This window comes from Choloepus didactylus, chromosome 5 (genome assembly GCF_015220235.1).
Source record: "Choloepus didactylus isolate mChoDid1 chromosome 5, mChoDid1.pri, whole genome shotgun sequence".
NCBI classification, from domain to species: Eukaryota; Metazoa; Chordata; class Mammalia; order Pilosa; family Megalonychidae; genus Choloepus; species Choloepus didactylus.
The window spans coordinates 69,235,421-69,262,471 of NC_051311.1; the positions used below are offsets into that span (position 1 = coordinate 69,235,421).

Genomic DNA, 27,051 nt, shown 5'->3' on the forward strand with positions numbered 1-27,051 from the left:
AGGCGATGCTTTCTTCCTGAAAACAGGTTGCCAGTGATCTTTGGCTTCTCTGCCACATGGCAAGGCACATGGCAGTGTCTGCTGGTCTTTCCCTTCTCTTCCAGTTTTTGTTGATTTTAGCTTCTTGCTTCCATGGTGCTCTCTCGCTCGCTCTCTGTCTGAATTTCGTTCTGTTTTTAAAGGACTCCAGTACAAGGATTAAGAACCTGAGTGAGGTGGGTCACACCTTACCTGAAGTAGTCTCATCAAAAGGTCCTACTTAAAATGTATACACACATACAGGAGTGGATTAAATTTAAGCATCTTTTCCTGGGGTACATACAGCTTCAGACCACCACATCCCACCCTCTGGATTTCAAAAAGACATGTTCTTTTTACATTCAAAATACATTCATTCCATCACAATATTCAAAAAGCCTTAAGTCATAGAGAAACAGTACAAAGTCTCATCAAAATCAGTTATGGGTGTGGTCTGACCCGGGGCATAGTTCCCCTCCATGTGTGGAACTGTGGAACATATAGAACAAGTTATCTGCTTCCAATATATAATGGAAAGGCAAGCATAGGATAAACATGCCTTTTCCCCTAGAGAGAAATTGGAAGGAAAACATGGGTCACAGGTCCCAAACAATTCTAAAACCCTGCAAGGCATACTCCATTAGATTTCAGGATCTGAGAGTCATCTGTAGAACAATGTTTTGTCCTTTGGGCCTGATGGAGTAGGCAGCTGCACCCTTTCCAAGTGCTTACACAGCAGCTCTGCTCTCCCTGTATACTAGGATGAAGGCTCCAACCTCTTTAAGCATCAGGATGGTGGCCAGGCTCTCTTAAATCCCCAGGACCTAGGGTCCACATCATCAGGCATTGGGGTAGCAGCCAAGATTCTCCACAATCCCCTGGGCATCTGAGAAAACTGGGGTGGTAGCACTCTTCCTGACCAACTGACAGAAGGCCCATCGTCTCCAAGTGCTGGGGCTTACTCATCCTTTCCACACCCAAGAGTGGGTCAGTTCTCTTGACCCAAGAAGATTTCAGCTTCCATGGCTTTAACCTTGACGTGATTTTTCCTTCAGTCTGTCCCTTTTCTGTCCCTTTTGGTCTGGCTGGCAGTGGTTCCATTCATACAGATCTTGCAAAAAACTTGTTGGTTTTGCGTGTAGTACACAGGGATCCAAACCATCAGACAGTGGGATTTTCCCCAGATCCTTCTTAGATAACTGCACCTCCAATCCTGATTTGCACTGAAACGGCTGACTGGTTCCATGTTCAGTTAAAGCCTCACATGGAACACTAGGAGCACTATCCTCTGGGAACTCACTTCCTGGAAACTCAGAATTTTCCAAACCTCAGTTTCTTGTTTCTTCTGCCCACGAATTCAGTTCCTAGCTTATCCCTTTTCTCTGGTATTTTACTAAAAAGCTGTACTTTTTGCGTTTAGTTTGGAAATCTCTTCAGCTAAAAATCCCAGTTCATCACTGTTGCGGTTCACTAATGCTGCAATTTTGCAAAACACCAGAAATGGATTGGATTTTATAAAGGGGGTTTATTTGGTTACAAAGTTACAGTCTTAAGGCCATAAAGTGTCCAAGGTAAGGCATCAACAATAGGGCACATTCATTGGAGAAAGGCCAGTGGCATCCGGAAACCTCTGTTAGCTGGGAAGGCACGTGGCTGGCGTCTGCTTGCTCCTCCCAGATTGCATTTCAAAATGGCATTCTCTAAAATACCAGCTTTCAACGGCCATCTTCAAAATGTCTGCCTCTGCTGCAGCTCTGAGGTCCTACTTGTGAACTTTGTAAGACCCCAGTGGACTGATCAAGTCCCGTCCTGAATGGGGGGGGGCACACCTCCATGGAAACAATCCAGTCAAATGTATAACCCACAGTTGAGTGGGTCACATCTCCATGGAAACAACTTAATCCAAAAGGTTCCAACCTAATCAAGACTAATAACATCTGCTCACGATATTGCATTAAAGAACATGGCTTTTTCTGGGGTATATAATATTTTCAACCCAGCACAGTCGCTTTCAAACTCTGTCTTCTATCCGACATCAGAACTCAATTTTGCCAGTTTGCTGCCACTTTAAAACTCGGATTGCCTTTCCTCCAGTTTCCAGTTATGCATTTGTCATTTTCTTCTAAGTCCTCAACAGAAGTACCTTTAGCATCCCTATTTCTACAGTCTGTTCAAAGCAGTCTAGGCCTTTTACCTCAGGTACCTCACAATTCATCCAGCCTCTACCCATTACCCAATTCCAAGACCATTCCCACATTTTTGGTATTTGCAATACCAGCACCCTACTCTCCTGGTACCAAAATCTGTTTTAGTTTCCTAGGCTGCTCCAGTCAGACATCGTGAAATGGTTTGGCTTAAACAATGGTAATTTATTTGCTTAACGGTTAGAGTCTGGGAAGATGTCCAAATCAAAGTGTCATCATGGCGATGCTTTCTTCCCAAGGACCAGCTGCCAGTGATCCTTGGCTCCTGTGTCACATGGCAAGGCACGTGGCAGCATCTGCTGGTCTCTTCCTTCCTTTCCGGGATCTGTTGATTTCAGAACTGGGGCACAATTGTCACATAAGTAATGTGGTTGGGCAGTACTCTCTGCAGTCTGACTCTGGAGCCTGGCCCCATAACCATTATACTACAATGTCAAGATGACTATGACAGGGAAACCGAGACCTGGATATGGGAAGTAACATGCCTCAGGTTACACAGTCAGTAGCAGAGGCAAAGGAAACAGGTACAGCTGAGTCATGAGCCATTCATTTGTGATCTCTTAAGGCAATGTAGAGATTTTTTCTTTATGTGTGTTCATTTTAACCTCTTTTAAAATTATTAAATTACTGTGTATTCTGTGAGCATATATTGAATACCTGTGGGACAAGCTTCCTGGTGGGGGCATGTAAAAAAAAGTAATCTGAAATTTAAAAATGTAGATGATATACAGATCATGTAATTGAAGATATAAATACTTTATGGTTTTTTTGTTTACATTTTCATATAAAATATTTTTCTGACGAGGCACCTAATTTCCATGCATGGATAGAATTTGGGAATTCTTGACTGTGGTAACTCACAATTACCTCTACTAAGAAGAGAGACATACTTAAATGTGGCTTCTTTCCTTGAGATTGTTGTTTATTTTATAGTTTTTGATCTATAATTTAAAGCCTTTGGTGCAATAGCCCCAAACTTTCTTTTTCATTAAGTAAATGGATAGTTTTAAAAAATAGAACTGTTAAAAAACAAAATTATAGAGCATGCATTGCCAATATTTATTATTTATTTATGAAGTTATTGAATATATTGCATACATAAAAATAAATAAATTATAAATAGAAGTTTTAATATGTTTTCCTGCTCTGCAGTTGATGTTCTTGCTCTCCCCACTATGCAGAGACCACTATTTTCGAGGAGGCATATTACTTTTCTGCCTTTGATGCACCACCACTTGGTGGCAGTGGGTATCTTAACCACATCATGCTATGCCCATGTAGATGCTTGGTCTTTGTCCTCATTTGGATTATCAGTTTACCAGACTTTTTCAAATTATAACTATTAAAAAGACATGTAGGGGTAACATATTCCTAAGATGCAATTCAGAATCTTCCTCACTAACTCCTAATCCATACATCTTTCTTTTTTCTTTATTGGCCATTCAATGATTTGTTCTCAGTTTCAGGACTGCTTAAACATGGAAGGTTTCTGGGCCACCTGTCTCTCAATTATTTCACCTTGATGAGAGTTCTCTGCTTTTTTATGTAATTAAGAGGAAGATTTTAGCTGTTCTTTTAGATTTAAAATTAACTGGAAATGTTTTTTTCAGTGAAAATATTTTAAAACCCTTTCCTATGATGGTTTTCCTTAATCAGAAGAAATAATTTGTCATTTGACTATTTTTTTGAGGAGAAAAAGAGAAATAACCACCTCTATTATGTATTTACTTTGTAGATGGTCATAGGATGAGTTTAATTTTATAAATGGAATAATTAAATTAAACCTTACTTAAAAGGACTTAAGATTGTAAATGATCTCTGTTACCAAATCTTCCATAAATTCTAATTAAAAAAAAAAGACCCTGTACCTTATCTAAGGCATCAGTTTTTAGTGTCACTTTTGAAAAAAAAAATGTTTAATTAGGCTTTAGAACATCATTTTAAACTTATTTCCTAATACCTTTAAACTCTAAAGTAAATGACTGTTGTTAACAGAAATAGCCAACTACCTTAATCTCTTAAATGTGTAGGAAACCTTGTTTCCTAAATTCTGAAGGTTGTTACTCAGTAAATATTTATTGAAGTGAACTAGAACTGTTGGATTATAAACTGAGAGAACTGATAAATTGGTGAAGAAATAATATATGACATTTGTAAAGTTACCATTAATCAGTCACCTTATGGTTTGGCTTTTATGTAAAAGACTAGTTAATAGAAGTGTAATAGTGGACAAAGAAGTGAGATACAAGAATTCACCTTTGCCTCTGTCACTAATTGTGTGACTTTAAACAGATCATCTGACTCTTCTTGCCCTTCATTTTCTTCATCTGTAACATGACAGGTTTAGAAAAAAACTCTAATATTCCATCTAATGCTAATTTTATATACATTTCTATAATCTGGGTTTTCCTATATGGACTTATTTAAATACTCTTTTTAACTGGGTGCTAATGAAATTCATCTATAATATTCCTAAAGGGGTAGTGCTAGGGCTTTATAAACTGCTTGGCAGAAGCGTTAACAATATATTCATGCCTGATTTTTTACTGCACTGTGAGTTAAATTTTGTTGTTCATTTCACATGCTGCTTAAATTTTGTTCTGTCCTCTTCATTCTCGAATCTTCTTCAGTGGCAGTTACTTTTTCTAGTGAGTCATGAATCAAGCTGACAAGAACATTAAGTTCATCATTGCCCAGAAAAGAATTTACTGGCTTAGATAATTTAACCATTAAACTTTACCCAATTCTCTTACCATTTAGATCATCTGTAATACAATAGATTGCTTATTTATATAAGCTAAAGCAGCAAAGAAATGTTTTTGCTTTTTTCTCCGAAAACTAATTAAGGTTGACTTTTTATGTTGTTGTTTTTAAATGATGAATTTGATTGATTACAGTTCCTATTTGAAAACCTATTTTAGAAAGGTTGCTATATAGAGAGTGCCTAACTGTGATATTCCTAAATCTGTCTTGTCACTTCTTAAATTCTATTAAATATAAAGATGATAGTAAACAGAATTTACAGCATCTTATTGTGGAGGATTTTGCTGATACTGACTGGTAAATGTAAGTTATAAGAAGAAAGATGGCAGAAAGGGGAAAATGAAAAGTAAAACAGTTCAGTAGATGAGTATGAAGGTACAAATCTGATCCCAATTCTGGATGTTCTTAGTAAGTCCCTTATTTTGTGAAACTGCAGTGAATCCTGAAATTTGATATCTGAACAAATTTGACAGTCCAGATCTTTTATCTACTATCTAATCAACTTTTCAAGTCATTCTGTATTGTTTAACTATCCTTCCTTTCTTGATCTAATCATTTTCAGGTTATCCCTTGACACTGAATCAGCTTTTAATGATTTTATCCGTATTATTCATTAGCTTCTGTTCTTCCAAGAAGAATTTCTATCTTGCCAATATAAGCAACTTCCTTTGGAATTAATTTTTATTAAATTATAACTAAAACTTTTATATTTATATAAAAGTAGACTTTTAATATGGGTAGAAAATAGATGAATTTTGGTGACATTAAAAATATACGTTTTTCCAAGTAGCTTACTTATCCAATAATGTAGCTGATAGTGTTCATAATTTCATATTAGCAGTATTTCAGCTTTACTATTAGTGTAGAGAGGGAGAAAATCTGTTTACCCATGTGCGTAAAACTTTTCTTTATGATAACTTTAGTAAATAGGTATATTTGAAGTTTTTAGCATGAAAGATTACAGTTAAATTAGCATTTAATGATACCTGATTTGCAGTAGCCTATAATTTCTGGGAATTTCTTTTTGCCGCTCTGATTTGATTGGGGTTCACCAAGACCACCTCCAGGGCTGATGATTTGTTCATGCAGATTTATTACAGTAAAAGTATGTAAAGCAAAATCAGTAAAGGGGAAAGGTGCATGGGGTGAAGTACAGAGGAAACCACACACAAGCTTCCAAGTCCTCTCCCAGTGGGACTCACAGGACGCACTTAATTTCCCCGGAAATGAGTTGTGACATCACAGTTGAATGTTGTCTATCGGGAAAGCTCGTTAGAGACTAGTGGCCCAGAGTTTTTATTGGGCGCTAGTCACACTGACACCCTCTGCCAAGCATGTACCAAAATTCCAGATTCCCAGAAGGAAAGAAGGTTTTCAGTATAAACTGCCTTGTTTGCATAAACAGTTTTTGTTTGTGGCCCAGTGAGCCCTCTCCTTATCAGAGAATGGTGAGGACCCTCCCAAAATCCAAGTTTCCAGATGCCAGCCAAGGGCGACCCTTGCAAGCAGGCCTTTGTAAGGGTGGCACCCCCAGCCCTGCTGTGTTAATTCTTCTGCACAAGGATGATAGTATTTTATACAGCATTTTAAAAGTTGTCATTAATGCAGTCATCTCAAAGGGATTCGGGCTGATAGGTTTTGTCAGAAAAAGAAAAATTAAAATAGGATCTCTATGTAACATGTTTGCCCTTTAATTAAATCTATTAGGAATTTTTAAGTGGAATACATTTCATTTAGGCTCATGATTTTAAGACTAAGAAAATTTTTGTTAGTTATAGACAGGTTTTTTACTACATTTAGTGTTATGCCTGAAGATGTTGATAATATCTTTTGGTGTCTGAGATATTTTTACAGTTGATTTTTGAGGAAAATGACTGTTTTGAGAATTTTTACATTTTAAGTTTTTGAGCTCTGTACTTCTGATATCCAAGGTATATCTATACTGATGGGGAAAATATTACTGCCCTTGAATATGGCAATTTTGCTAAAATGATAGTAATAATTTTACTGTTTTTTCCTTGTATACTAATAAAATTGAAGCAAAAATGTAAGAGTAGATTTCTTTGTTCAGTTTAAAACAAAGTTGATACTTCTTTCATTTTCTTTATCCATATTGTTATGTAATTTATACCTCTTCATCATTGAGTACTGTATTAGGTATGAGGCTTAGTCAAAATCTGAGGGATCAGACCAACTGAATTTAAATTCTAGTTGAAAGTTCATGTTCTTCATTAGACTTCGTGAAATAATGTATCTCTGGTAATGTGTATAAAAATTAATTACAGGTTTTTGAAATTTAGTACTTTTCACATTATAAAATTTTAATGTGCAGATTTAAATGAAAATTTAAATAATTGTATTGACATAGTCCTACTTCAGAAAGAAGATATTATTTAAATTTTAAATTACTACCATATTTAAATTTTAACTTAAATGATATCCCTTTTATGTTTTTTTGGCTTTATTTGCAGGTCCTAATCTACCCATGGCAACAGTTGACATAAAAAATCCAGAAATTACAACAAATAGATTTTATGGTTCACAAGTCAACAATATCTCCCATACCAAAGAAAAGAAGAAAGGAAAAGCTAAAAAGAAAAGACTAACTAAGGCAGATATTGGAACACCAAGCAATTTCCAGTAAGACAATTCTCCTGTTATCCTTGTCTTTCCTTTTGATTTATTCATTGCTGCTCATGATTTTTAAACTTGTTAGAAAATTTTGTTTTCTTTTGGGGAGGACCCTTACATTCATAATTTGCATACCTTTTTAGTTAAAAAGGTTTTGTAGTAGGTTGTTTTATGTTTTTAGTTTTTTTAAGGTAGTTGCCCAATAGGCATTCTATGAATCTGCTAATCTTATAGTTTATTTACCTTTCCATCCATGAGTAAAGAAAAATTAAACCAAGTTGTTTCTTCAACTACTTGTTAAACATAAAAATCATTTCTCAATTTTCTCTACAAATTGCATTTAGTAATTGCCTAGAGGCAACAAGCCTTTACTATTGCCACATCATTTCTCAAGCATATGCATTATATCATTTGCTGATTACAAAGCCTGCATTCTCTCAGGCATATAGTGCACATATTCTTATGATAGTTTAGCAGATGAAAAAAGTGGTTACTCAGAGAGATGGTGCAAAAATGTTAAGTCACAATTAATATCAGAGTCAGTGATAGAATCCTGTTCTCCTGATTGCTTGTCCATGTTTTTTCCCTGAATATAGTTGTGTCTATGAGAACTCCTAGTTCAGGCCCAAAATTCAAAGACTGGTTGGAATTCATGTAAATATAGTGTATGTTTTTAATGCCCTTTAATGCATTTTTTGGTCTTTTTTCTATATTCTGTTTTAGACACATTGGACATGTTGGTTGGGATCCAAATACTGGCTTTGATGTAAGTATCATTCCAAGCCATGAACATTGTAACTCTAAATATGGGGTAATTTTATAGCCTACCTTTAGATTTTTATGATTATTCATTTTTGGAAATTCTAGTATTTATTTGAATGTGCATATGATTATGTATATATACCATTGAAGTTGAAACTAGAGTATTATTTTATCATTCATAGTTAATTCTCTAAAGACAAAGTTTTTGTAATCCTCAGTTTTATATACTGTATAAGTAAAATCCTGGTGTTTTGAAAACCAAGAGAGGAAGTGCTAAATGACGATAATTTCAAGGGAATAAATGCCAAATGATTATTAGAAGTTATTGTAATCAAATTCTGAATCTCCAGTTGAATTATTGGGATTTTTTTCATTCTACTATTTCATCATTCGTTCATTTATAGCACTGTTGGCAATAAGAACTGTTTTTAACATTTTGACTGTATTTTGGTTACCTAAGTTCTATGTATTTCACATTTGACAAATAATCGGTTAGGAAAAATTATTTCGAAGAGACATATATTTGTGATTGACGTGATAAATCCTTTTCGTTACTTTTGTTATAGCTACAGTTTTAACTCCAGAAACATACATTGAGTTCCTGTTCTTGCTGGGTGTTGTACAAGGTGCTTGGGGATGCAAGCAGGTCCTTTCCTTCAAATTTTCAAATTGTTTTACCTTTTTTGTGTTATATTTGTGATTATGCCTAAACCTTACCTAGGATAAGGTGAAATAGGTGAACACTGAAGATGCCTGAATCATGAATGGGTTAGTAAAAATCTAAACGAGATGCCCTTATTTTGAAAATAGGGAATGAAAAAGAGAGGGGGAAGTATGAACTCTATTCTTTGTTATCTGTTTTATTTTATTATAAGAAAGTTTAGTTAGCATATAATAATGTAACTATAGCAAAACTTCATAAACTTAATAGAAAATAACTTCATAAAAGACACAAATGAGAATTAAATTTTATCATACTTATTTTTTTAAAATTGATATAGTTAGTAGTTATTTTATCTGTTGTAGCTGAATAATTTGGATCCAGAATTGAAGAATCTTTTTGATATGTGTGGAATCTCAGAGGCACAGCTAAAAGACAGAGAAACATCAAAAGTTATATATGACTTTATTGAAAAAACAGGAGGTGTTGAAGCTGTTAAAAATGAACTACGAAGGCAAGGTAACTTTTATTTATATTAAACATTCTGATCTATTTCTTCTTTTGAATTTTTTGAGGTCAGTATTATGGAAGACAGCTATACGCATTCATACCTTTCTTGAGTAGAATGTTTGAATTTATGGATAACTTGTTTGGCACAAAATGTGAAAGCTTGGTAAGGTTTTGCTTATTATTAACAAGTTTTATATTTAATCTATGAAAATCCTTAGAAAATCTTCTGGATGTTGTTCTTTAGGATTAAGGATTGTAGTTGTCTAAATATTTGATATATATTCATTTTCTCATCAATAATGCAAACATTTTCAAAATGTAAATAATGTAAATCTATTAATCTTGACATGCAAACCTTTTTCTTAGATAACATATAAAATTTGTCTTTCAGTACCTGAAAGCACAAACATCTTTTGCATCCTTTTAGGATCTGATATTTCGTCTTGTATTTTAGTTGTGCCTTAATGGTCACAATAAAATGCAGATACGGTAACTAAATTTTCCAGTAAGTCATCTGCCCCCTTGTCCATTTGGGACTGCTTTTCTTCTTCCTAGTTTTAGCTTACTCATAATAGAGAGGGTAGCAGAGTAAACTGCAGCTAAAAATGCTCATTTAAAAAATTTAACTGTCATTTTAAATTCAGTGTTTGGTTTATCTGTGTCTTTTGTTTACTGCTTATGATTATTTAATCTTCGATTTATTCATTCACCCTTAAGTTCAGTAAACATTAGTATGCCAGCACTGGTTTCTACTCAGGATATTTAGAAGTAAAAAAAAATATGGTTTCTGCTCTCAAAACCTTACTGTCCAGTGTGTAAACAAATATGTAAATAAATACCAGGTCATTAATTGCTACTTTGGAAATACAATGCTAGTTCCATTGAAACTGCACAAGGGTAATTTATTTTACTATGTAAAAAATAGTAAGATTTCCAAATTTTGTCAGTTTTTAAAAACTCATCTTGGCCACAGCACCACTGTTGTTTTTAAATGTTCCTAGTGTCAAAGTTCTTAGCATGCAGGTGATGAAAGGTCTTAAGGACCCTAGTGTGTTCCTTGACTCTCTCTTTCTCTGCTGTTAGCACACACTTTAACTGCCAAATGAAGTTCAGGGTCTCTTTGAGCTCTCTGAATGTATAAGTTTACATATTACTCTTAACATTATTGGACCATTCATACTGTTCCCTCTCACCCTGAATACCTATAACAGGGAGTTGACCATAATAACTTGATTGGGTTTTTTATTTAAACTTTGTTATTACTACTTGTTATTCTGGCTGCTTTTAAAACATCAAATTAGGCAAAGTCTTTCCTGAATTAAATTACCTGTATTTGTATTTCTCCTGTTTGTTTGTTTTAGGTATTTAAAAAATGTGCTTTGGTACAAAGTTAAATTCTTACTATATTTAAGAACTTAATCACAATGTGGGACCTTTTAGACATCAAAGAATGATTTTGTGGAAGATAAATTTTTTTTAAAGGAAGAGTAAAAAGGCAAATTATTTGTTGAGGAAATTTTTTCGAGGCTTAGCATATAATGTAAATCAATCTTCAGAAGTATAAAGAATAAATTTATGAATTTGTTTTGAAAATAAGCTTTTTACTGAATCAAATCTCCTGAACCTGATTTTGCAAAATCATGTAATCAGGTGTATACAAAGTAGTAGGCTTATGATTTCCAACATGTCTTTGTGTCTGGGAAAATTGAAGTTCATTAACTCATAATAATCTGTTCTGTAGGTCCACCACAATGGAGTGGTATGTATGTGGGATGTTATTTGACCCAGTGCTCTAAATTATGCATGCTGTGATGTGTTGGTTTTCTGGAGTGCATATATCCTGACTCCAAATCTAACTTCCATTGACGTTTTCTACCCTCTATTTAAACTAATGTTTTGGTTATATGGATGCTAAAATTAAAAGAAAATTTATATAAGTCCAAGCTAGTATTTCATCTATAATTTAGATAATTTTATTGAAATTCTGTGGACTTTTAAAAACACCTCTTGCCCACAGTACCATTTCTTTATTATTATTCCTTCTTATTTTTAGTGATTGCTGTTTTACACTGGGCACTTTTTCAACCACATCTATAAAATATACAAAAGTTTTTACATCATTTTGGGGCAGGGAGCAGAAACTAACCAGAAATAAACACAGTTCTATAGATTCTAGCCTCAGGGAGTTGTCAGTATTCCCATAAATTTAATTTATGTTAAATATTTTTCTATATGCTTCATCTTGATGAAAGTGCTGAGAGCAATTTTTTTGTTTCCTAAATTCTATACTATTATATTTGTCATGTTTATATTATTTCAAAATCTCTTCTAATTCCTATAAATAGCTAGAGAGTATCTACCAACTATTCTTAATATGATCTGAAATAATACTTAATTATTTTTAAATATATCAACATTTTTTTGTGTGCGATCAAGACAGGCATTTTCAATGTGCTCCAGTCTTCCTTTTTAACAAAGCTTTGAGAGTAAGATTAAGTTTTTATTTGTTAAAATTTTATTTATATTTTTCACCTAGTTTCTTTATAAAAATCTAGGAAATACTTTTGCCATTCTGAATCTGGTATGTGTGGTGACTCCGTTTTGAAAATCTGTAGACAGACTTTCTCATAGTGGCTGTAGTGTCTGCTTGGCAGACATTTTTGTGCATGTAAACCTAACTAGCTTTTTGTCATCTGTTCTTTCCTCTCCTTTTGTAATTCTTTCACATTGTTACCTTGTGTAATGGTTTGTCTTTTGGATACTTTCCTTCCTATGTAGACGTAATACAGACTATAAAATTGAAACTTGATAATAGATGTTTTCTTCAAGAAAATAGAGAAGTTTCCTGAGTCACTTTTTAAGGTAATAGAAATGCTGAACTTACGCTATACTCAGAAAGAAATTTAATTCTCTCTACTGAAGAAATACTATTTTATATTTAAAAGATTATGAATTCAAAGTCATTGGTGAAACCATGAGAAATGATTGGCTGTTTAATTCCTTGTGAAATAGAGTAGTCTGGTTCTTTTCCTGCTAAATAGCAACCAAATCATAAAAATTCCAGTAGAGACAAATATCATTGGTATGTGAGATATAAACCTAAAATTGATAAAAACAAAATTATTGCATCTGCTTAAAGGGTTTGATTCACTGACTTATTCAGGGGGTATAGGTAATATATATTTTGTCATATCCTCTGTTTTGTTTGGGTTTTTTTTTCCCTCTTTGATTGTAAAACGTAGGTCAGAAAAGGAGCTCTTTGCTTTCAGCAAATTTTGAGTCTCCTTACTTTGAATCCAGTGAGAAAATTGGGAGAACCTTAGCTATAAACCCCAACCCCAAGTATAACCTTGAGTATAAATCTTAGGAGCTTCCTTTTTGATGGCCTGTATCTAGGTGGGGTAACTCCTGCTTTCTGCTGTTTATTGTTTCCTGTTTGAAATTTTTGTATGCCAGGAGACAATTACCATGTGAGTATTGGCCTTTCTACATATTTCTTCCAAAGTTTATGATTATACTTGATGGCAATTTTTATAGCACAATTCCCACGGATTACCCCAAAGGAAATTGTAAGCTACTGTTTTATTCCCTTTGAAATGAGGGTTGTTGTTTTTTTTCTTCCTGGTATTATTGCATTACTGAGTGTATAAGCCTGTTGTTATTTGTTATTAAGGTAGATATTTTTACCCGTATAAATGGGTAGGAATATTCACTAATACCATAGTAGACTTTGTGTCAGTAAATACAAATAGCTGTTATGGCTTCTAGGATTTTTCTATTCCTGAAAAGAGCTGCATGTTTTATTCACTCTTTAAATGAAGGGAGAAATAATGAGGAATTTTATTTTTATGTGAGTTTGTGTATATTGTCAAATTCATGCCTCCAAAAATGTAATAAAAATAAAAATTACTACTTTGAGGAGTAGTCCTTTTTCCCAGTTGAGTCTCTAAAAATTCTGTCCTTTAAGTTTCCATTTTCACTTGGTTTAAGTAGAATAAGAATCATTACTATCAAAATAATGGTAATATGTTATTTAACTTTAATTTAATTTTGCAGTGTAGAGAAATTCTCAGTTAATTTGTATATTGGTTAGTCCATGCCTTCTGAATAAGTACCATTTCAACTCAGCAACCAGTCCCTCTATTGTCCCTACTAGAATTGCTAATCATCTTTTAGAAATACAGGACATTATATTATAAAAATGCAAATATAATTTAAGTGACAACGGTTTATATATATGTATATTTTAAAGCATTTATATTTGGGTTTTAGCTAAGATTAATGTGAATACATTTTGATGAGTTATGCTCCATAGTTATTCAATTCTGAATGTGAATTGATTTTATAAAGACACTAAATGTGCTAGATTCTTTAAAGAAGGAAGGTATCCATTAATTTTTATTAAAATGTAAAATAATGCTTGTTGACCATGTTCAATTTCATTGTTATATTTTCATTATTATGTAACAAGTGTTTATTCCTCTTACCTCTAGAAATGGTACCAATTCCTAAAAACTGAATTTTACTTAAAGTTTTAGCAAATATTTTTCAAGAAACAATAGAAAGGTGATTCTCAACTAGAATTGCAAATTATCATCTGTAAAATAAAATGTAAAGATGAGGCCTTTTTTCTTGATATTTTGATTTTATACATGTTAAAGCAAATTGCTTTTCCAATTTATTTGTGGGGGAAAAACATGCTTTTTTTCTGTTTTTATTTCAGCACCACCACCTCCACCACCATCAAGGGGAGGTCCACCTCCTCCCCCACCCCCTCCACATAGTTCAGGCCCTCCTCCCCCTCCTGCCAGGGGAAGAGGTGCTCCTCCTCCACCACCTTCAAGAGCTCCCACAGCTGCACCTCCACCACCGCCTCCTTCCAGGCCAGGTGTAGGAGTCCCTCCACCGCCACCAAATAGGATGTACCCTCCACCGCCTCCATCCCTTCCTGCCGCAGCACCTTCAGGGCCTCCTCCACCGCCTCCACCTCTATTGGTGGCAGGATCAGGGGTACCACCCCCACCGCCTCCACCTCCGCCTCCTCCAGGGCCACCTCCTCCCCCTGGCCTTCCTTCTGAAGGTGACCACCAAGTTCCAACTCCTGCAGGAAGCAAAGCAGCTCTTTTAGATCAAATTAGAGAGGGAGCTCAGCTGAAAAAAGTGGAACAGAACAGTCGACCGGTGTCCTGCTCTGGAAGGGATGCACTTTTAGACCAGATACGACAGGGTATTCAGCTAAAATCTGTAAGTAATCTGCTTTTTTGATTTTAGATCATTTGTCATAATGGAATGTTAAGGGAATTTATAAGAAATCTTTGAAAAAAAATTTTTTTTTTTTAGTTTACTATTCATTTTTTTTTTAATCCTACAAATTAAAAAAAATATTTTACATACGGTGAAATGTACAGATTTTAAGTTCAGTGTTGGTAAATGCCTATCCCCATGTGACCCATATTTCTATATCAAAATGTAGAACATTTCCACCACCCCAGAAAGTTCTCTCATGCCTTTTTCTAGTCAGTCCTCCTCGCAAAAACAAACACTCATTTGATTTTTATCACCATCCATTAGTTTAGCCTGTTCTAAAATTTCATATAAATGGAATTTTACAGCATGTTTGCAATTCATTGTTCTAGACTTTTCCTTTTTTAAAAGAAAGTACTTTAAAGAAAAATCTATATTAAACTATGAGGAAGGAAAAATAGCCCTACTTGAAACCAGTTGGAATCACCTTGGTATATTGCAACCAGTAACTTTATGAAAATTAAACCATATTCTACAGCTTCCATATCCTGCAATTTAGATTAGTAGAGAATCAGACTCCAGAGAAAACTGAGAGACTTCTAATAGAATTTCAGAGAGTGAAGGCAGATAATTTTGGATTCTCTGAATTGGATGAGGTCATCCTTTAATATTATAGAGCAGAGGTCAACCAACATTTTTTTATAGAGGACCAGATAGTAAGTAGTTTAAGTTTGCAGTCCATGTAGTCTCTATCACAGCTTCTCAACTCTGCTGTTGTACTGCAGAAGGAACCACAGAGAATATATAGATGAATGGGTATGATTATGTTCTAAAAAAACTTTATTTATAGGCACTGAAATTTGAATTTCATATAATTTTCACGTGTCACAAAATGTTCTTCTTTTACAATTCTGTCAACCATTTAAAAATGTAGAAAACTATTCTTAGCTTTCAGGCTGTACAAAAATAGGGGCAGTCTGTATTTGGCCTTTGGGTCTTAGTTTGCCCACCCCTGTCCTACAGCCTAACTTAACCTTTCACGTGCTTCCTTTTGGGACTTTTTATGTAGTCTCTTAGTTCCAAGAGGAACATCTGTTCTATAGGACTTCAGACATGTTATGGATAGTAGATTTTTCTATTAATTGAATGGAAATGAAAAAGGACATTTTATTTGAATATGTTTTTATAATATTGGGAATTATAGTAATCTTTTAGATGTCAGAAGCTTTGGCTGGGAGGAGAATAATGGATAGGAAGCACAACTAATTGAAAACATTTAAACATTAGCATAGCACAGATTTAAGAAACTTTTGATCTTTAAACTGTATCTAGATCTTTTCTTGACATGTATTCAGAATAACTCTTGGACCAGCCTGTGAGCAATCATCTCCGCTCCCTCCCCCTGATTTAGTTCAGACTAAAGGTTTCTCAGGAGCCCTTGAAGAGCTATGAGTTAGTGGGGAGAATTCATGTCAGAATGACCACAGCCCAGGTGAATATGAGGTTTTAATAGATTCATTTACTTTCAATTAGCTTTTACCTTAGGTAATGCCTCTGTCTCTCTCATTTCCATGCCTTCCTCCCCTAACCTATCTTTTTGTCTCCCTTTTCTGTTGCCTCTGTCCTCTGCAGCCAACTTTTGTTTCTCTCAGTTAGCCATAATAAGAAAGTGTTTTATTTTTAATGAATAAATTGTGTCCTTTTTTCTTAACTTAAAAAGTTGGTGAATTATATTTCTTATTTACCCTCCCTGTCACTCCTTCCCATCCCAGTTCCCCCACAACCACCAAAAAACAAAACAAACAAAAAGCTGTCAATTGTTCTGTAAATTCCTTTTAGAGGAAAAAAGTGTTTTCCAATCTGAGTGTAGGAACATGTCATCTCTATCCTAAAAAAAATCACTTTCCTTCGGATTGTAGTCAGATTAGTATCATGGAGGGCATACTAAATGAAATATTGGCATGTTCTGTACCTGACCTAAGTCCATGATTTTACTTCATTTTTCTAAAATACCCATTCTGTGGGTGAAATTTCTCTGGCCATGTTTCTTTGAATAGTCTATGTAAATCTATTTATTCTATGATAAATATGACTGACATAAAACCACAGAATTACTTTAAAGAGCTATCAGGGGATATAGAAGTATTTACTTATATTTTGAATTACATGTTTATAGTATTTCAGATAGCCCCATGTCCAGCTAAGTACTTCAAATATGTGTTTGATGACATTATTTTATTCCTGTTTTTTGTATTATCAGATTGGCTTGAAGGTAGTCTAAATGTTACCCTTGTTGCTATTATTTTTCTTTGAGTGCATCATGCTGAAATTTAAAGCTCTAAAACTATGTCTGTTATTTTTTTCATTTGTTTATACTTCTATAACAGCAGTAGTTAATATATACACTTCATAAAGACCTGAATACTAGTGAATGAGTCTGTATTTTGTGAGGAACAACTTTGAATATTTTTTTAAAGTCTCAAGCCCAGAGAGAGAAGAAATATTAGGGAAGAGTTGTAAAGATCAAAATGAAAAGTTTGTCCTAATAAAATAATTTTTCCTTGGGAAATGATTTAGAATTTTAAAGTAAATATCCTTTTAAGTATATATAAATACATGTATTTTAAACCTTGTATAATTTAGTACAACTGTACCATTTAACCTTTAATTATGTCAATATTATGCCTTTTATTCTGGATAAAATAAGCTCAAATTCATTAACAAATGAATATTTAAAAGAACTACTCATTTTAGTCAAAGTGAGTCTAGGAAAGTTATCTTTTCTAAATTATACATTTTTTCCTGATCCCTACAGAACTCCTGTATTCCCTTTCTTAAAATATGAGTATTGCAATCAAAGATAATTTCGTATAGACTATCATTCTGAGAAATTGGATTTTAATGAGAGCCTTTGATACTGATTTTTTTTTTTTTTCTGAATGTACTTTGTGGCAGACAGAAGTACTTAACAAAAAGATAGTTGCTTTCTGAGGGAGGAACATTTTGAAAGCTATCTAATGGATCTCATTAAAAGGAAGTTGTCTATGAGAGAAGAGGTTCATTTTGAAATATACATATATTAATTTTATCTTTATAACATATGAAGTATAAATATATTTAAAGGTCTAAAGCTTATTGGTGAAACTGAATTTTTCTAGGAGAACATGAATCTGTTCAGTTACTTTTAGAGAGCTTGAGTGTGCTTCCTACCTAACAGCTAATAATCATCTAAATATTATCACTAGGTTTATAAAATAATGTCCCTTGACCATGTCCCTCTTCATCTAATGCTTTATGTTCTTGAATGAACAGAAGTACCCCAGATGAAGGACAAGTATTACTCAGGAAAGACTTTGATTGTTATCTAAATGTAACCATCAGCTTGGAAATGTATTGATGTCATATACATTAGGAAGGAGAGGAAACATCTCTTGAATAATTCTTTTAAGGCAGCAGTTTGAGTCATCTTAATTAATCCTGCCCTTGTTTACTTGCTTGCTTTTGTTTTTAAGCAAGAAGTGGTTCTAAGAAAGTAAGACTTTATGGAAACAACGATTCATTGTTAAGGATTTATTACTCAATTTTCCTACTTTCTTTTCCAAGGTATCTGATGGCCAAGAGTCTACATCACCAACACCTGCACCTACTTCAGGAATTGTGGGTGCATTAATGGAAGTGATGCAGAAAAGGAGCAAAGCCATTCATTCTTCAGGTACATTTACATGTGTATATGCATATAGTTAATAAATTTGAATGTTTGCAGCTCTATTATTTTCTTTTCATTTTAAGACTTAGTCTTTGCATAGCTTTCTCTCTGCTGGTGGCGTAATTTATTGATGCGGGTTCTGGGACTTCTTTAAAGAAGCTGTTGCCTGTGTGACAGACCTGTTTGAAATGTTATAGATACCAGGATGCCACAGCCCTAACAACTTTTTTTTCAAGGATCCTAGATACCCACACCCTCAAAGAGAAAGAAGGAAAATAAAAATAGTTTATTGAGCATCTGCTATGTGCTAGGAAATCTGTGGGTTAATTACACATTATTTTATTTAATCTTCATATCAATCATATGATTTATGAATTCTCTCCATGTAACAAATAAGAAAGTTGAAGTTCAAAGATATATTAGATCTAAAACCCAAGATCTGATTTTAATACACCATGCTGGAGAATAGACCAGGAGTTCAGGGAATGAACCATGTAGTAAACTGGGAAGAGTATTCAGGTGGGAAAGAAAACAAGTGCAAGGTCCCCAAGGTTGGAGAATGGTGCTCAGTAGACCTGTATGGCTGGAGCAGAGTGAGGTAAGGAAAGAGTAGTAAGTGATGAAGTATGAGAGGTAGTAGAGAACAGTGATAAGGCTTTGTAGGCCATGAATAAACATGACTTTTAATCTTGAGTGTGCTGGGAAATCATTTGCAGGGTCTTAGCAGAAGAGTGACATGGTATGACTTATAATTTAACAGGACCTTTTTGGTTGCTGTATTGAGGACAGATTTAAGTGAGCAGGGGTAAAAGTGAGAGAAGTCAGTTAGGCAACTGTTACAATTAAACACACAAAAAATGAGGGAGGTTTGAACGAGGGTTGACAACACCAGTGAGAAGTGGTTGGATACTAATTATATTTTGAACATGGTGATCACAGGATTTGCTAATGGATTAGAAGTGGGGTTTAAAAGAAAGAGAGGAGTGAAGGATGACACCAAAGTTTTTGACCTGCAAAACCAGGAGAATAGAATTTTCATTAACTGAGAAGGGGAAGTCTTTGGTATATTCATGCATATTACAGTTAATATCTAAACTTATAACAACCTCATTTGAATTAATACCAACTTAGCTTTAATAGTATACAGAACTCTGTTCCTGTATATCTCTGTTCCATCCCCTTTATGTTGTTATTGTCACAGATTGCCTCTATACATTGTGTGCTCTTTAAGATAGATTAATACTTATGTATTTTTTTAATAAATCATAGCAAAATAAGAGGAGATACGAACCAAACATACAAGAATATTGGTTTTCATGTTTACCTATGTACCTTTACCAGTTTTTTTATTACTTTGTATGGCTTTTAGTTACTGCCTAGCATCCTTTCATTTGAGGCTAAAGAACTCCCTTTAGCATTTCTTGTAGGCAGGTTTACAGTGTTGAACTTCTTCAGCTTTTGATTATATCTGGTAAAGTTTTAATTATTTATTCATTTTTAAGGATAGTTTTGCTGGGCATAGAATTCTTGGTTAACAGCTTTTTCTTCAGCATTTTAAATGTCATCCCACTGCCTCCTGTTCTCCATGGTTTCTAATGAGAAACCATCTATTAATCTTATTGAGGATTGCTTGTATGTTAATCTTATTGAGGATTGCTTATATGCTTCCCTCTTGTTGCTTTCAACAGTTTTCAATAGTTTGATTATACAGTTTAATTATGGTATATCTCAGTGTGGATCTCTGCATTTTTCCTGCTTGGAGTCTTTTGAGCTTCTTGGATGTGTAAACTCATGTTGTTGTTTTTTATCAAATTTGGGAAGCTTTTGGCCTTTATTTGTTTAAATATTCTCTCTACCCCCTTCTCTGTCCTCTATACTTGATCTTGTCCCACAAGTCTCAGGCTCTGTTCTTTTTTTTTCTTCGTTCTGTTTTCTTTCTGTTCCTCAGACTGGATAATTTCATTTGACCTATCTTCAGGTCTTCTTTCTTCTCTCTGTTCATATCTGCTGTTTGAACCTCTCTAAGTGAATTTTCTCTTTGTTGTACTTTTCAGCTCTAAAATTTCTATTTGGTTTCTTTTTTTAAGTCCTATCTCTGTGTTGATATACTCTTATTTGTTGAAAAATCATTCTCCTGGTTTCTTTTAGTTCTTTGTCCATTGTTTCCTTTAGCATATTTAGGACATTTGAGTTTAAGTCCTTGTCTAGTAAGTCCAGTTTCTATGGACAGTTTCTGTTAATTTTTTTTTTTTTTTTGTGAATGTCACTTATTTCTCTGCATGCTTCATAATTTTTTGTTGAAAACTGTACATTTTGAATACTATGATTTACAAAAATAGGCGGGGGAGACAACAATACTCTCTGGGTCTTTGCAGATTGTTTCTTTGTTGATCTACATCTTCAACCCTTAGCCAGGCCATTAGTAACTCTGCCTTAGCCTTCAGTTCTGCTTTTGCTAAGCCTAAAGACCAGCCAAAGGTAAAAGCTTATAGTTTTCTCAGTGTTTTCTGAGCATGAGTCCTCTGAGCATGTGTGGGATGTTCTTAGTTCCCCTTTATATGTTGTAACTTTTCAAAGCCCCTATTCTTCCAAAAACTCTTTTTTGCAGCTTCTCTTCCCAGTTTTTCTGCATGTCTGTTGTTTGCCCCAACTAATATTTTTTTGTCCCAGGCAGTAGCAGCTTTTACATTTGGCTGTCGTGAATTTTTTTTGAGTACTGTGTAGCCTCTCCACCCTGATAGAGTTCCAAGTTAGGCGAAACAAAGGTAACTTTTTTCTGGCAGTCCTTTGGGGAAACCCCAATTGGGTCAAAGTAGAGGAATGCAATTCCTTGGGAACAAATTCTAATCAGTGGCCTTTATTCTGACTAAGCATTTATTTGGGTTGTTGTAAACCTTTGGCTATCTTCCAGAGTTCTGATAAGGTTGATTATGATAGTTTTTGTCAAGGTTTTTCAGTGTTTATGGTGAAGGACAGCCCCAAGATCTCTACCTTGCCATTTTTACTGAAGTCACCCTCGTTCCTCTGAGGGGGAAGATTTAAGAGGAGAAGTTTGAGAGGAAAGATTAGGAGTTTGGTTTTAGACATACTAAATTTGAGATAGCTATTAAAAATTTAAGTGTACATGTTGAGTAGGAATTCAGTTACGAGTCTCTTGATATAAATTTGCATGTCATTTGGATATACCTGGATGAATGGTACTCAAAGTAATAGAACTGGATAAGATCAGCATGGAAGTGAATATAGATAGGAAAGAAAAGTTCTAAGGTCTGAGAGCTGGAGAATGTGGTGTCTTAGAAGCCAAGAACATGTTTGAAGGAAGATGGGTGATCATCTGGGTCAAATGCTTCTGATAGGTCAAGAAACATGAGGACAAGGAATTGGGCTTTGGATGTAGCAATGGGAGGTCATTAGTGACCTTGAAAGAGCAATGTCAGTAGATTCAAAAGAGACTAGGAAGTGAAAATGAAAGCTGTAAATACCTGGACCACTTATTCTGGCTTAGTGTTGATGAAATCCTGCCTGTCACTGGAATTGGGGTCTGAAAATATACTGAGTGTATTTTTTACACCTTTTCTCTAAATGCAAGGCCTTTGTTTTTCTAGTTTATTTTTACTTCTCTGAATGTTTATTTAGAAAATATTCATCTAGTTTACCTTATTTTATAATGCAGGTGGCCAAATTTTCCTCTTGAAAAATAAGACTTTCTGACCTCCAACTCAGCTGAACCTAGCAATTGATATTGACAGTACTGTAAAAAATAGGGTTACTTAAATTGATATATGTTGGTCACGTATTTTCTCACTGCACTTAGAGAGCCACCTTTATGATTTAGGTAGGTGTCAACATAACATTCAGCAGTACTTTGATAGCAGTAGTAAGTCTCCATTTATCTATTTATACATCTTCTTCATGCCTAGTTAGGGCCTTTGAGGACAGGAAAAATGGCCCATCCATCAATATATGACTGAATTCTTACAGCAACTAGTACATGGGAGAATGTTGTTGAATTGACTCAGGAGTGTAGAACTGTTGAGCCATATGGCAAAAGCTTGAGATTGCAGAAGAATAAAGATTGCTGAGAGGAAGCTCAAGTGACTAATCACTGTGAAGTTTAGGCTGAATAGGAAAAGGAAAAAAATTAAAAAGATAACTTCAGGTATAGAAAACTCACATGTTAGGACAAATTGTGCTAGGTGCTGACAGTAGAGAGAATAAATAAAAGGTCTGCATTTTGGCCAGATCATGTGAAATACATGACAGGAGAAAATATTTATTCTGCTTTGATATCTTTGGGTTCTACTAAATACTTTAAAAGTCTTTAAAAAGGAAATAATTAACTTTATATAGTAATCATGCTGATATAATGAATATGTTTTTTACTTATTTTTGGTCCCATTTTTTTAACTATTATTATTCATGTCGGTAGTACTCAATAATAGGATTATCAGCTACTTCTTCCTCTCCACCATGGATACTGATAGAATCCTCTTTTGCCACTCTATAAATGTCAGCATAATTGGGTGTTCTTGACACCTTCATCCAGGTGAATATTGTGAAACATGTCTAGCCTAGGCTTTCGATAGCAATTTGTACTCTTCTTTGTCTTACTAGAAACATTAACATAGCGGTTAACATGCAATCCAGTGAACTTCTATCCAAATAATGCCTCTAAGGAGGTTTGAATGGGACCTAAGTGATGAGAAAGAATCTGCCAGACAGAAGGCATAGCTACTGCAAAAACTCTAAAATGCTTGGCATGTTTGAGGTACGGAAAGAAGGCCATGTTACTAGAAACAGTAAATTGAGGGAGAGGACATTAGATAAGTTGGGTGGGGATAGACAATAACTAGACAAATCATGTAGGGTTTTGCAGTGTGAGGTAACAGGTCAGATTTTATTCAAATAGCAGAGATCAGCCACTGGAAAACATTTGGAAATGTAACAACATGATAATTTTTAAACTTAGAACTTAGATAGTATCAATCCATTAGAATTGCAGTAATCCAAGCAAGATTTGATGGTGATGTGAGGAATAGTAGTGAAAGTGGTGAAAGGGGGCCAACATGATGGATTGGATTTGGAGGATGTTGGAAAAAGAAGAGTCAATAATAATTTCTAGGTTTTTGGCTTAGTTACCTGGGAGGATGATGATTCAATTACTTGAGATGGGGAAGACTAGGATGGAGGGGGAGATTAGGAAAAGAATAAAATTCTAAGCTTTGAATTTGAGAATCTGTGTGAAGAGTACAAGAAGGCAGTTATTTACAGTATTTGGGTCTAAAACTCAAAGAGGCCAGCCCACGAATGACTTCACACATTAAGAAACATTCAGGTTGTAACTTGTTACATGTACACTAAGAGACTAGAACCAAACTCTTCTGGCTCCTGTACTGATAATATTCAACTCATCATCAATCATACTCTAGATTTATTTCATTAGATTCATTTTAAACTATCTTAATAAGTAGATACCTCCAGAAGGCAAATGGTTTGTATTTAAGGAGTTAAATAATTGGAAACGTCCTTCAAGAATTAATTGTATTTATACATATGTTTTAATTGTTTGTCTTGATGATTTTCTTCTAGATGAAGATGAGGATGAAGATGATGAAGAAGATTTTGAGGATGATGACGAGTGGGAAGACTGATTAACATATATTATACATATATATATTTTTAAGTTGAAATACTAAACACTACTTTCTGTCTGTGGATTCTGTAAAATTATCATGTAAATGTTCTACCGATTTGCTGTATATTTTTGTTGCCTTTTTTGCTTTTTTTTTAATTAATCTGTGCAATACCTCATTTAATCTTTAAAGGTTTGTCATAATCCTCTACAAACTACTCCCTGTTATTGTATGCAAGCTTACACCAGGATGCTCACTTTATTTGTGAATATTTTTCATTCCATCACCAGGGGAGTTTAAATATTATATATGAGACTGACAAAGACCTTAATGTAATTTAGTTATAATCCCAGAAGGAAAACACTATTTTCATACCCTACTTTTTCTGTACCTAAATTTTCTTATTAAAATCTAGTATAGCACTACATTCTTTTTTAAGCAGTTGCAAACCTTAGTTTATTTAGCCCCTTTATTTTGAATACCATGCTACATGAATGTTGAAATTGATACATCGCACAGTTCTCTAGACATCAGTACACTGATCCAGTGTCTCAAATTTTAGCAATATGCTCTACATAAAATCACTACAGAGATGCTCATCAAGAACATCAGTAACACACCTCTCACAGCAATATTGTCCATTGTTGTACAGTGGTATTTGGAGGCTGGAATCATAAGGAGCCCTTACATACCTGCTCATGACCAAGGTTCCAAGGTTATTTATATGCTGTAGCAAATGTGGCAGGCTCTTTTTGGCAAAATATATATATATCTTTAAATATATACACGTATATTTTTATTATTCTGAAACAGAAGTGTTATTTAAATTGTTGGAGTTCGGGGAGCTATGGGGAAAATTTTGTTCTACATGGAATGAGGGACATACATTATGGTTGTTCCAGTATTTGGTTAAATAGACTATAAAAAATCAGAACATTATAAAAATGGCATGGAATTGAGTATTTTTATTTTGCGGTTTGTATGGATTGAGATATTCAGAAAGACCAACCGTAAAAATATAATCTAGAAAACTGGCAGATGGATATACTGTAAGGCTGAACTTAATAGACAGTAGTTTTCTATTTTGATAACTTCTCAAGGTTTTTGTCAAGTATCAGGTGAAGGTTATATTTTTCTTAAAAGATTGGTGGTCCTAATGTCAAATTTGTTGGAACACAAAACTGAATGATAGACTTTTTTAAAATAAAATTTTACATCCTGCGCATTTGTTGTGCATACTAAATGGTGTGTTAAAATTAGGGTTTCCTTGCCTCTACAATACACTAATCTGTCTAAAGATGGTTGTTTCATATTTATAGTGCTGATTATCATACCTACCTACTTAAAATATCAGGTAGAAAATTATCTGATTTAAATACATTTGCATATTTTTCTCACATTGAGTCATATGCAGAATGTGGTTCCAAATGTATTTCATTGCTATATTCACAATATCCAACTAAAAATTAAGCTATTTAGATCTTAACTGACCAACCAAAATCTAGTATTGGTATGATCTTGACAGGCTGGACCTGCAAGATGTAGCTTGAATTTTAACCAGTTATCACATAATCTCTAGTGATCATGCATCTAGTTACCATAAGACATAATTTAAAAGGTTTTGTTGCTGAAAGCAGTAAGTGGTGCAGTAAAATAGTTAAGTTATTCAAATAATGTTATCTCCTTGCAAGAATAATTTAAGCACATGGGAAAGATTCTAGACTTTTTGTTTCTTGCAAAAACAGTGCCCTCAGCTGCTAGAAACCTTTATCTGCTTACTTTCATTTTTATTGTGGCTTGAGCTCAGCGAGTCTGGTGTGGATGAGGCTAGACAACTAGTAACCAATAAAATTAGGAATTTGTGCAAATGATAAATAGAAAATTATAATTATTTTAAATAATATAAAACATTTTCCTTTTTTTTTTTTTTTTTGACAGTATAAAAAACATTTTAAATTTTCCAGAAATGTCTTCAGGGTAATGTCAATTTAAGATCTCTCTTAACTTAACTTAATTCAGGGTTTTCCAACTAACCTTTGTACAATAAATATTTATTAAGAGCTGCTCTGGGCAGAGGATATCAATTCTTTGGATTGGAAACACAATTTTATACCTGTAAGATGGATGTATAATTTGCCAAAGGTAATTGGGTTTATTCTTTCTTCTTTAAGACAAAAAGATTTTTGTTGTTGCACAAAGTCTGTATTACTATTGGTTGAAACACAGCAGCTGTGGAGTTCAGTCTGGCATGAAGACTAAATGTGCTTTCAAGTAAGACGTAAAGGTTGCATGTTTCAGTCCTCCACCGTTTTGCACTATGGGCAGCACTATACCTGTGCTTCATCTGAAAGCCTCCCAACTATACTCCAGTTAAATGATTGTCTGATAGCCTTCGCATTTAACAAACAAGCATGAGGCTTTTTATATCTAAATGCTATGTGATAGACAATTTCAGCTAGCCACATATTGTATGTATGAGATTCATAAAGACTTGCAATCATTCATTTCCATTTATCAACTGAAATTTTGTTTAGTATGTGAATTTTTTTGAAATGTATAGTGAATAGGATGTTGCACTGGTGGCAATTCATCATGGAGCATAATAAAATTAATTTGACCTAAATAGTATAAATTAATGTGTTTTTATTAAGAGGTTAAAATAATTAAAATTCTTCAGCTTACATAGCAAAGGGTACACAGCAATTAATAAAACTGGTTGAAGTGTTCAGTAGACGGCATACCCTGAGTGTTAGTGTGTACTATTAAATAAACATGGTGAACAAAAGAATGTTACAGGCTGTTCTGTTGGGAAACATGACAGCTGCTCAGCAGCTCCTCTGGAAGCCACTTCTGTGGTATACAAAGCATTTGCATTGCAAGGTCAAACTTTTGGAACTCTTTCAATGTACCAAAGATGTT

The 27,051-nt window shown here is 34.2% G+C and overlaps 1 protein-coding gene across 1 annotated transcript in view; it reads left to right on the plus strand.

The window, feature by feature from the left end:
* The window catches only part of WASL (WASP like actin nucleation promoting factor), a 77,987-nt gene extending 51,232 nt beyond the window's left edge, over window positions 1–26,755 (plus strand). The window contains exons 6-11 of the mRNA XM_037836262.1: window positions 7,457–7,625; window positions 8,340–8,382; window positions 9,405–9,558; window positions 14,273–14,793; window positions 18,397–18,505; window positions 24,089–26,755. Of these exons, the coding sequence (XP_037692190.1) occupies window positions 7,457–7,625; window positions 8,340–8,382; window positions 9,405–9,558; window positions 14,273–14,793; window positions 18,397–18,505; window positions 24,089–24,150 (1,058 nt within the window). The 3' untranslated portion in view covers window positions 24,151–26,755. The remainder of the gene's footprint in view (window positions 1–7,456; window positions 7,626–8,339; window positions 8,383–9,404; window positions 9,559–14,272; window positions 14,794–18,396; window positions 18,506–24,088) is intronic.
* The last annotated feature ends 296 nt before the right edge of the window (window positions 26,756–27,051 follow it).